This window comes from Rhinolophus hipposideros (genome assembly GCF_964194185.1).
Source record: "Rhinolophus hipposideros genome assembly, chromosome: 4".
NCBI classification, from domain to species: Eukaryota; Metazoa; Chordata; class Mammalia; order Chiroptera; family Rhinolophidae; genus Rhinolophus; species Rhinolophus hipposideros.
The window spans coordinates 13314301-13327263 of record NC_138050.1 but is presented as its reverse complement, the minus strand read 5'-3'; the positions used below and the strand labels follow the sequence as shown (position 1 = coordinate 13327263).

The 12963-nt window shown below is 34.1% G+C and overlaps 1 protein-coding gene across 1 annotated transcript in view; it reads left to right on the top strand.

Annotated features, from left to right (window-relative positions):
* LOC308496833 (spermatogenesis- and oogenesis-specific basic helix-loop-helix-containing protein 2-like) overlaps positions 1-12963 on the top strand; it is a 116172-nt gene that overhangs the window by 69508 nt on the left and 33701 nt on the right. Inside the window, exon 10 of the mRNA XM_081046639.1 lies at positions 10777-10988. Coding sequence (XP_080902765.1) covers positions 10777-10988 — 212 coding nt within the window. The remainder of the gene's footprint in view (positions 1-10776; positions 10989-12963) is intronic.

Genomic DNA, 12963 nt, shown 5'->3' with positions numbered 1-12963 from the left:
CAGAACAATCAAATGTAGTGTGTAGTCCCTAATGGGATCTTGGTTTGAACAAAGTAGCTTTTCTCTGAACATTAAAAAAAAAACAAAAACAGAAAAAACAAAAACATCCACAGGGAAACTTGAAATTTAGAAAACAGATGGGATCAAATTGCCAGTAAAACAAAAGTAGAAAAACCACAGCTTAAAAGCCACAGAGAAGAAATGCAGAGGTAAAACAATTCTAGTGACAGTGCAGGCAGAATATTAGCTGAAACAAAAATGAATTGGGCCAGAGGGTGCTCACCTGGTGTGAGTTAGCTGTATACCAGACACTTGGGTCAGTTGGGCCCCTGGATTTCTTTAGTTCCAGATCATTCCTACTACAGCCAGGGCCATAGTTTTTTAACCCCAGGATAAAACCTGGGAACTACTCTTTCCAAAGAAAATGAGCTTTATGAGGGACCCAGGTCCCTGGTGTCGGTAATTTCCAGACCTCTGTAACTAATAGTATTAAAGGAAAGATAGTTCTGCCCAGAAGGGAAATAAAAGGCTTGGTTTTCAGAGTAAAGCCTGCTTTTTTTGACAAATAGCTATTCCCAACCACTCTGCTTTCCAGCCTCTGCTTCCATTGCCACACCAATCACACCAAGGTCACAGACATTAGACACAACTCTTCCAGAGACAGATTATTGAGGGGGTAGAAAAAAAGTTTTAAAATTCTAATTTTTATTATGAGGGAGGATATCATATCCTAAAAATAGTGGGTTATTAAAAATTACCAAACACACCTTCGAAATGAGCAACTCACATTAAATTTATTGAAATTGTAAAAATCTTTAGAAGGACTGAAAACTGAGCTGGTGATATGAAAAATAAAGTTAAGGAAGTCTTTCAGAAGTTGAGACATGAAGGATCAATTTAGGATGTCCAACATCTAATAGAAGACTTCCAAGGAGAGAGAAACAGAGAAAAGGAAATAATCAAATAAATAATAGAAGGAAATTTCCCGAGCCAAAGATCCCGAGTGCCAAGTAGGATGAATGAGATCCATTCCCAACACATCCTAGAAAACAGCATAAAAGAAAAGCATGAAAAGGAAAACAGCAATTTATTCTTTTCATCAGAAACTCTGCATGCTAGAACAAAATGGCCCAATAGCTTCAAAGTTCAGAAACAGAAATTTTGACCATTAGAAGTATTTATCAGGTAACTAGCACTGAATTGTGAACCCTAATGCCACTTAAAGAACAGAAATAAGGGATTTAACTCCCTCAGTATTGTAAGAGCAGCAGGAGGAAGAAGGGAAAATGTGATCAGCTTAACAGAAAGCATGAGAGAAATAAAATTACAGTAAATGGGAAACCCGAATAAATAAATGAAATAAATATGACCATTTCACATTAAGTTGTAAATGTTTCACAGTTAATAATAGTTAATTACATTGAATTAATGATACTAGTTAATGTCATGAATATATTTAATAACTTAAATTCCTATATTAAAAATGAAAATCTCAGATTGTGAAGAAAAAGTAAAAATTCAAATATATACTATTTACAAAATTTATACAAAATCAAAATTATACAGAAAGGCTCTAAGTAAAGGGATGTAAAAAAACTAAGTGCTTTATATCAGAAAAAATATAATTTCAGGTGAAAAGGATTAAAATTGGACAGAGGTATGTTTCATAGATGTATAGTTTTTTAATAATTATCAATATATGATATATATTATTTAATATAAACTATAAACATTGTAGATCATATTGTATATATTTAATACTATATATTTATATATTTATCTGTTATATGTTTATTTGTATAATTATTGTGAACCTTTATGTACCCATAATTAGAAATAGAGTCTGTAGTTAGAGAAATCAATACATTTACAAACCATGATTAGAGACAGAAGATTTTTACACATCTGTCTCACAAACTGAAAGATCAAGTAGACCTAAAATAAACAAGAAATCAATGAACAAGTTTGATCTCAAAGATGTATAAGGAATATATGCCCAACAGAAAATACAGATTGTTTTCAAGTATCCACGGAACATTAACAATAACTGACTATGTATTAGGCCACAAAATATCAACAGATTCTACAAAGTAAAAGTCGTGGGGTACATCCACTGTTGACGATGCACTGAGGTAAGAAAGGAGCCACTTGTCAATAGCCAGAAAAAGAAAAAAAATCCAAAAATAGAAACACTATCCTCTTAAAAATTCAAAACATCTTTAGATACATGTTTTATATAATTCTTAGGTTAAAATGGAAATATTAACTGAAGTTACAAACTGGCAAAGAATCAACAGAATGCAATATATGTCAAAATCTGTAGGCTACAACAGAGCGCCCCTTGGAGAACTGTGTCATCTAATAGAACTTAATGCAGTGATGAAAATGTTCTATATTTTACACTGTCTGATATGGTAGCCCCTTCCCATATGTGGATATTGAGCACTTGAAATGTAGCTAGTGTTACTGAACTGAATTTCAAACTTTATTTAATCTTAATTAACATGAATTTAAATAGCCTCATGTAGCTACCATATTGGACCACACAGTTCTATAGTCTCTAATAGCATTGCCAGAGAAAGAAGATAGAAAAAATATAACTATATATTAATCTCTAGTTAGAAAGAAAGCAAGATGAACTCCATGCAAGTAATAAATATTATATACATTGAAAAACTAGTACATTTGAAAAGATATATAAGTGAATTTTTAAAAATATATATGAACAAAGTTCACTTAAAAGAAGGTAGAAAACTTAAATTTACTAATAATCCTAAGGAACAACAAAAGGTAGTAAAACTCACCTCTCTAAATGGCTTCAGGCCCAGATTTCACACGTTTTACCTAAACTTCAAAAAGCAGATAGTTTCTATATTCAGGACTCTACTCATAGAATGATATTGGAGCCTTCTATTTCATTCTTCAAGGTTGACGTAACCCTGATACTCAGACTAGGTAAGACAGTACACACAATAAAACAAAATTGACTCTGGTTTCACTTACGAGTATAGATGCAAAAATCTAAAATAAAATGAATGAATTGAATTTATTACACATTATGTATAGGTTTATCCCTGTAATGCAATGATGGCTTGACAGTAGAAAATCTATTAATGTAATTTACTAAACAGATTAAACACACACACACACACACACACACACACACACACACACACATGATCATGTTGCTTACTGAAAAAGCATTTGGTAAATTTCAACACCCATTTCTGATTTAAAATTCTCAGCCTCCAAGTAGAAAGAGACTTCCTTAATTTGATAAAGGGTATTGACCAGAAATCTTCTGTGTCATATTTAGTGGTACAAGCATTTGAAATATTTCCACTGAAGTTAGGAACAAGGCAAGAATGCCCACTGTCACTTCAGCTAGTCACCATTGTTTTGGATGTTCTAGCCAATGCTTATTATGTAATAATTATTATTTACAATTATATTATTATTACAAATATTAGGCATAAATTCTGGCAACAGGTTAATAAATAAAAGGCATAAATTCTGGCAACAGGGGCAAAAGAGTTCATTTTGAAGACAGGATGATTATCTACCTAGGAAATTCAGAAGAATCATAAAACATGGTGGAACTAACTAGAGTATCATAAAGAACTTGAATCAAATTCCTTATACAGAAATCAATAGTATTTCTCTATGTCAGCTATAATCAATCTCAAAATGTGAAAGAGAAAAGCTATCCCGTCCATAGTAACTCCAAAATCTTGAAATATCTAAGAATAAATATATGAGGATATATGCAAAATTCATATGAAGGAAACTGTAAAATTGAAGGACATAAAAAAAAGTCCTGAATTCTCTGAATCATACTTCCTAAATAGGGCCATTTAATGCAGTAATGATATTTCCTAATTAATCTTTAAAATAAATACAACTGTAGTAAAAGTTTTAACAGGGTTTCTTATGGATCTTGACAAGCTGATGCTAAAATTCTGTTGAGAGACAAATTGTGGGGAAATATCTAAGAACTAAATTGGAAACAGCAAGGAGGGAACCATACATTCCATTAAACATAAAATATATTATAAACAGTTAGAAATTAAACAGCGTGCTGTTAAGCAGGAATAGGGAAATAGATCAATGTATCAAAATGAAGCCCAGAAAAACATATATGTTAATCACCAAGTAAATCCCAGATGAGATAAAAAACTAATTGCAAAAGTAGCACCATAAAAGTTTTAGAATACAATATCAAAACATATCTTAGACATTTAAAAAAAAATTAATTACAGTGATACACACTACCGTGTTTCCCCGAAAATAAGACCTAGCCGGACCATCAGCTTTAATGCATCTTTTGGAGCAAAAATTAATGTAAGACCCGGTCTTATTTTAACATAGATATGGGATTTACTTATTTTAACATAAGACCTGGTCTTATATAAGACCAGGTATAGTGTAATATAACACTGGGTCTTATAATATAATATAATAAATATAATGTAATACCGGGTTTATGTAAGACTGGGTCTTATATTAATTTTTCCTCCAAAAGACGCATTAGAGCTGATGGTCCGGCTTGGTCTTATTTTCAGGGAAACACGGTATATATTGGTTTCAGGTGTACAATATAATGATTAGACATTTGTATAACTTAGGAAGTGATTGCCCCAATAAATCGAGTACCCATCTGACACCATACATAGTTATTACAATATTATTGACTACTATATATTCCTTATGTTGTACTTTACATCCTATGACTGTTTTTATAACTGCCTATTTGTACTTCTTAATCCCTTCACCTTTTTCACCCATCCCCCTAACCCCCTCCCATCTGGCAGCCATCAGTTTGTTTTCTGTATCTATGAGTTTCTGTTTGGTTTGTGTATTTTGTTTTTTACATTCCACATTAAAGTGAAATCATGTGGTATTTGTCTTTCTCTGTCTGATGTTTTCACTTAGCATAATTCCCTATAGGTCTATCCATGTTGTTGCAAATGGCCAGATTTCATTTTTTATGGCTGACTAATATTCCATTGTATATGTGTACCATATCTTCTTTATCCATTGGTCTATTGATGGACACTTAGGTTGATTCCGTATCTTGGCTATTGTAAATAGTGCTGCAATGAACGTAGGGATGCATATGTCTTTTCGAATTAGTGTTTTGGATGTCTCTGGATAAATACCCATTAGTAGGATTGCTGGGTCATATGGTAGTTCTGTTTGATTTTTTGAGGAACCTGCATACTCTTTTCTATAGTGGCTGCACCAATTTGCATTCCTACCAACAGTGCACAGGCATTCTCCATTGATAGGTATATACTTATTGTCATTTTCTTAATTGTTTTCTGGGTGTTTCATATTTTCTTTTATCTTCTCTTGCTCTTTTCCTTTGTGATTTGATGATTTCCTGTAGTTGTATTCTTAGTCCTTTATCTTTTGTGTGTCTACTATAGGTTTTTGCTTTGCAGTTATCATGAGGTTTACATAAAACATTTATAACAGTCTATTTTAAGCTGACAATTAACTATGAACAATTAACAATTAACTAAGCTCTACATTTTTATTCTGCACACCATTTTACGTTTTTGATGTCACAGTTTACATCTTTTTACCAGTGTTGTCTCCTTTATCCCCCTGTATATTTTTGCCTCATTTGTCATAGATTAAATGACTATAAAGATGTGGGTTTGTTTCTGAGTTCTCGATTGTGTTCCATTGATCTATGAGTCTGTTATTATGCCAGTACTTGGCTGTTTTGATTACTATAGACTTGTAGTATAGTTTGATATCATGATACCTCCAACTTAGTTTTTCTTTCTCAAGATTGCAGTGGTATTTGAAGTCTTTTGTGGTTCCACATAAATTTTAGGGTTCTAGTTCTGTAAAAAATGCCATTGGCATTTTGATAGGGATTGCATTGAAGCTGTAGATTGCTTTGGGTAGTATGGATATTTTAACGGTGTTAATTCTTCCTACCCATAAGCACAGCATATGCTGCCAATTATTTGTATCTTCTTCAATTTCTTTCTTTAATGTCTTATGGTTTTCCAAGTACATGTCATTTACCACCTTGGTTAAATTTATTCCTAGGTATTTTATTCTTTTTGATGCAGTTGTAAATGGGATTCTTTTCTTAATATTTTCTTTCTGTTCATTATTGGTGTATAAAAATGCAACTGTTTTCTGAATATTAGTTTTGTATCCTGCTACTTTACTGAATTCACTTATTAGTTTTAATAGCCTTTTTGGTGGATTCAATAGGGTTCTCTCTATATGTATGTCACCTGCAAATAATGACAATTTTACTTTTTCCTGTGCAATTCAGATGCCTTTTATTTCTTTTACTTGTCTGATTGCTGTGTGGCTAGGACTTCCAATACTCTGTTGAATACGAGTGGTGAAAGTGGACATCCTTGTCTTGTTCTTGATCTTAAAGAAAAACCTTTCGGCTTTTCACTATTGAGTATGATGTTAGCTGTGGGTCTGTCATATATGGCCTTCATTATGTTGAGGAATGTTCCCTCAATCCCCACTTTGCTGAGAGTTTTTATCATGAATGGATGTTGAATTTTGTCAAATGCATTTTCTGAATCTATTGATGTGATCATATTATTGTTATCTTTCATTTTGCTTATGTGGTGTATCATGTTAATTGACTTATGGATATCGAACCAGCCTTTCGTCCTGGGACTAAATCCACTTGATCGTAGTGTATGATCTCTTTAATGTATTACTGACTTTGGTTTGCTAATATTTTGTTGAGGATTTTTGTATCTATGTTTATCAGGGATATTGTCCTATACCTTTTTTGTTATGTATGTATGTATGTGTGTATTTATTTATTTTTTTAGTGTCTTTGTCTGGTTTTGGAATCAGGATAATGCTGGCCTCGGAAAATGAGTTTGGGAGCCTTTCCTCCTCTTCAATTTTTGGAATAGTTTGAGAGAGATAGGTATTCATTTTTCTTAGAATATTTGGTATAATTCACCTGTGAAGCTGTCTGGTCCAGGGATTTTGTTTGTTGGGTGCTTTTTGATTACTGATTCAATTTCATTAGGAATTATCCATCTGTTCAGATTTTCTGTTCCTTCCTGATTTAGTCTTGGAAGGTTGTATGTGTGTAGGAATTTATCCATATCTTCCAGATTGTCCAATCTGTTGGCATATAAGTGTTTGTAGTACCTCCTCATAATCCCTGTGGTGTCTAGTTGTCACTTTTCCTTTCATTTCTGATGTTATTTATTTGGGTCCTCTCTTCTTTTCTTAATGAATCTAGCTATAGGTTTATCAATTTTGTTCACCTTTTCAAATAACCCGCTCTTGAGTTCATTGATCTGTTGTTTTTTTATACTCTATTTCTGCTCTGATCTTTATTATGTCCTCCTTTTACTCACTTTGTTCTTTTTCTAGTTCCTTTAGGTAAGTTTATATTGTTTATTTGAGATTTTTCTTATTTCTTGAGGTATTGCTCAAAATTTTCATCTTCATACTGCTTTAACTGTGTCCCATAGATTTGGGTCATTGTTTTCATTTTCATTTGTCTCAAGGTATCTTTAGATTTCTTCATTGACCTTGTTGTTAACCCATCCATTGTGTAGTAGCATGTTATTTAGCCTGTATGTGTTTGTATGGTTCCATTTTCTTCTTGTAATTGATTTCTATTTTCATACCATTGTGGTCAGAGGAGATATTTGATACGACTTCAGTCTTTGTACACTTGAGAAAAATGTGTATTATGGTGCTTTGGGGTGAAATGCTCTAAAAATATCAACTAAATCCATATGGTCTAATGTGTCATTTATGGCTGCTGTTTTCTTATTGATTTTTTGTCTGGATGATCTATCTATTGATATCAATGGGGTGTTACAGTCCCCTAATGTGACTATATTACTTTATGTTCGTCAGTATTTGCTTTATATATTTAGGTGCTTCTACTTTGGGTTTGTAGATGTTTGCAAGAGTTATATCCTCTTGTTGGATTGATCATTATGAAATACCCTTCTTTGTCTCTTGTTACAGCCCTTGTTTTAAAGTCTGTTTTGTCTGATATAAGTGTTGCTATCCCAGCATTTTTTTCGTTACCATTTGTGTGAAATATTTTTCCATCCATTTATTTTTAGTCTATGTCTGTCATTTGATCTGAAGTGGGTTTCTTATAGGCAGTGCATGTATAGGTATTGTTTTTTTAATCCAGCCACCCTATGTCTTTTATTAGAACATTTAGTCATTTACATTTAAAGTAATTATTGATAGGTATGTAGTTATTGCCATTTTCTTAATTGTTTTTATTGTTCTCTGTTCCTTTCTTATTCTCTTGTATGTTGATCACTTTTTATAGTGTTGCATTTGAATTCTGTTCTCTTTATTTCTGGTATATCTTGTAGATTTTTGGTATGTGGTTACCATGTGCTTCCTACATACCAAACTGTTTATAGCAGTCTATTTTAAGTTGATGGCTGCTTAAGATTGGACAGGTTTTAAAGTCACCTTCTTCACTTTTATGTTTGGGTCATTATTTTTTTTTTTTTTACATCTTTTGCATATGTGTGTGTATCCCTTAAAATATTGTAATTACATATGATCTTCCTACTTTTGCCTTTTAACCTTTGTACTAGCTTTATAGTTGGTTGATTCATTGCTTTTATTATGTGTTTGCCTTTGTCATTGAGAACTTTTTTCCTATATTTTCTGACTCATATTCTTTATCTTCTTAAAGAAGTTCCTTTAACATAATTTCTTTATTTTTTTTCTTGTCTAGGAAAAGCGTATCTTTATAATATAAATAGAGATGGCTTTGAAAGCAAGACAAAATCCACCAAAGCTCTAAAGGAAAGAGTTGGTAGATTTATTACTAAATATTAAATATATGTTTGTGACAAGATACCTCGTGACAAGAGACCTTATAATAAAAATTAAGAGCCATAACAGACTAGAAAAAAATAGTTGTCTTACGTCCAGAATATATAAATGCTCACAGAGCAATAGAAAAAGAAATGTAATAAATAGGTAAGCATAATAAATAGAATATGCAACAATAGAAATGAAAATTATCCTTAAAATGAAAAGATACAGCAATATTAATTAGAAAAATGAGAATGAAAAGGAAAATTGAGGGTTTTTTTTCCCCACGATATCAGCAAAAATGGAAAACAAAAGTTAACCTTATTAAGGATTTGGGGAAATGGTTACTCATATATACTATTGGTGTAGATGTAAAATTTTGTATCTTTTGGGGAGAACGATTTGGTGGTACCTAAATTGAAAAACAAAAGCAAAACCTTACCTTTCAAACTTAGTTTTGCTTCTAGGATATATACTTATTTGCACAAAGATATATTTACAAAGGTATTCATCACAGCCTGGAATAACATCAAAATTCTACGTTAGGAGAATGACTCGATAAATTATCATGATGAATGAGGATGCTGGATCAAGATGTGACAGATGAACACGTGTTTGCCTTCCACCCCAGGTCACAACAAATGAAAGAAAACATTTACTTAAGAGAATAAATCTGTAACAGCTGGAAAAATGAGAATGTTCCCAGTGAACCAGAATTTCTGAGGAGTTGTTGAACTGTATTAAGTGAGAAAAGCAATTTACTTTAAAACTATATACCATCTCATTCATGCAAAAAGCTGTATATTTGTGTTCTACGTTTGACAAAGAAATTGTCTGAGAAGACATAGACCAAACTATTGACAGTTGTTGCTTCTAGGTTGGATATGAGTGATGGGTAATAGAAGACTAACTTTTTTCTTTAACAAAAGAAGGAAGAAAATTAGAAGGCAGAAGTGGCAAGTGCAGAAGGTTTGCTTACTTTGAACTTGCCTAGTTTCTTGCACCTCACGTGTTCTTTCCAGCAGCCCTTGGGAAACCAGGCTGAAGGGGAAGGGAAGCCCCATGGCGGGCCACCCACACCAGCTTCCTGCCCTAGAGAGTTCTATCTTTGGCAAGCTGCCTTTCTTTTCACACAGGTATTTCTAACTCCTTCACCTCCTCTTATGTCTTCAATTCTGGTCAATTCCCAAATTTGTTTTTTCATGTGAAGCTGTCTATGGCCTGGCATTTCCAACTGTCTGCTTACAATTTCCATTAATTCAAGCATCCCCATTCTTTAGTAGTTTCAGTGGATTGTGTTCAGTAGCTGTAGAGAATAAAACATAGAGAAATAGAAGATGAAGATGGAACTCATATTTTTCCTAATTGAATGTGCTTGAAAATATCCCCAGATGGAAATAAAGAAGCTTTTTGGTTCCTAATATTAGGATTTGAGTAGCATGTAATTCTTTCAAATAAAGGACTTTATTTGAGTGTTTCTTAAGATTTGGGAATTTAGATCTTACTCTGTTCTATGGAATGTGTGTTTCATCAAAATAGTTTGGGAGAGTCACCAGTTTGATTCTCTCATAAGTAAACAGATTTTCCAGCAGAATAGGTGATTGGGAGACTAGGCCATAGAATCCTATCTATTGTTATAGGATGAGAAAGAAACTGGCAGGAAAACCACAGTAGAGTGGTATTTGTAGGCAAAACTTCTTAAAATAGCATGGCCTTCAAATCCGTTTACTACCCTAGGTACTGAGGATGTGAAATTAATAGGTCCTGCCTTTAAGGTGCTTATAGCTGACCAGTGATTCCATCTGCATACTCAGTCACTGCGTTATTTATAACCGTGTTTGGTTCTATCCTCTCATCTATGACATTTACTCTGTGCCCAGATATTAATTATGTGGTACTTCTGGTTTGTTGTTTTTTGTGTGTGTGTTGTTTTTTTTTTTTTTTTTCCTTCTCTTTCAGGCAAAAATAGACCTCTTATTAGTTGGAGATGTCACGGCTCAGTACCTGGCTGATATTGTACAGAAATTCTTTTACAGTATGGCGGAAGTCACCATAACCATTAGTGATGTGAGGAAGGCGGCGGCACTTCTGGATGCGTGTGCATTCAACATGGTTTTCCTGAAGGTGACTCTACCGACTGTCCAGGAGCTGGAAGCTGTCAAATTAATTAGGTAGACTCCAAAAACCTTGACTCTATACCTTTAAACCAGCTTCTATTAGAACCTATTTCTATAAAAATCCTTATAAGATGATACTATTTCTACTTTAATTTTTAAGATGAAGGATTGGGCAGAATCTACATACATGTTATTTTTATTGCCAGTTTGGCATACTAACAATGATCATTTTAACCTAAAAAGTTATAGGTGTGGGTAAGAATGGGAGAATTAATTGTCCGTGGAAGTTTATTTGGTATATAATACTTACCTTAATCCTTTGGGTACTCCCCTTTTAGTAACTATGTCATGAAAATGGTATATCTTTTCAGAGTTCTGTAATTGTTACGGCAGATGCTAAGGCAGGTGAGTGCTCTTAGCTCCATGTCATGTTAGCTGTGGACTGAAGGTGTCTCTCTCAGGAGATATCCTAATGTGAAGGAGCCCTGAACTCTCTGGATCCATTGAGTCCTGACCAACACCACCACGATTCTGTTTCTTCTTGGAACTCTGTAGAAGTTCTGCTTGTGTTTGACCCACTTCACTCTAGAGATTTGGAACCTGGTGGTGGGACAGTTAGGTTCTTCTGGCCTGACTACCAAGGATTTGAGCCATTTAGGATGTTTTTAAACAGGGTTAGGTTAGAAAAAATTTGTTCCCCTTCTACAAGAAGACTTAATAGAGAAAGTGTAATTGTAGATAATTTTCAAATATATAAGGACTTCTCAGAATTATAGAATAGGCCTTCTTCGACTAAAGGAGAAAGTGCAGAGACAATACTGTGACCCTTGAATCAAAAGGAGCAAGCATATTAGGTTAGGGCAAAAGAAAGTTGGAATAACAAGAAGTCAAAGCCACTTGTTAAAGAGAGACAGATAGACAGACAGACATTACTCCTGGGGTTTCTTAGAACAGTTGGTCTTCTGCATTTCTTTTGGCTTTTTACTGGGAATATGAAATCTGCACAAACCAGGCAAACTACATCAAAGTGGATTTCACTCCAAAACATGTAAACTGTCCTCCTTCAAGATATGCCTGTTTTATTATATACCTTAAAAAACAAACAAGCAAATAAAAAACCTCCTATAGGTAGAGTTTCTTGGTTGGGGGTTCATAATATCTCATTTTTGTAGTATTTTTAAATTTTTGTAATGGCTTTATGAGGGAGGCAGAGCAGAGTTTCATAATTCTTACTTGACAGATTGGGAAACTGAGGCTGAGGTGACTTTCTGGAGACCACACAGCTTGTTTTCATACAACCTAGACTAGAACTCTTTTCTTGTTCTTTCTGGAAGTCTGTAATTAGTTGGATTCTATATTGAAGTCCCTTCATTTATACCTCTGAGATTCAGTATATGCCAAACTTAGTATAAACTAAATGTACATACGGTTTTGGAAGAGCGCTGGACATACCAGTCAGTCGGGCTGATCTCTGTCCCATTTCCAGAGTAGGAGCCTCGCTCTCTGAATGTAGTGAAGCCTTTGGATTTGCTCATTACTGAAGCTACGTTTTGAACAGGATACGAATAGAGTTCCGTTAAGAAGCGAGCTTTATGTGTAGTCACGGTACTAAAAGCTAGGAGATTAGAGGACAGAAGTTTTCGTCCGCTGCTCACGTCTGTGGCTTTCCCCATTGCTGCTTTCTTTGCTCTGAATAGCACCACTTACGATTTCTTAGCAGGGAAAGGAAAGTAGATGAAGGTACTAACTGTACAGACATGCATATGGCCGGTTTACTAGTTTGCTGTAAAAGCATTTGTTTAAAAAGAACCGGGATAATATGTGGAATAAACTTGGGTTTCATTTTCTTGTCTCTTGTTCCTCTGTTCCCAGTGCCCCGGGTGGGTCTTGACTAACCGCAGGTACTCAGCGCCTGGAGGTATGACCGAGTGTGTGGGTGGACGAGTGGGAGAAATGCCTTTCTAGGGCAGATAACGAGTTCAGGCTTTTGTGTTCCTCTCTGAAAAAGGGACAAAGCTTTCTTTGCGGA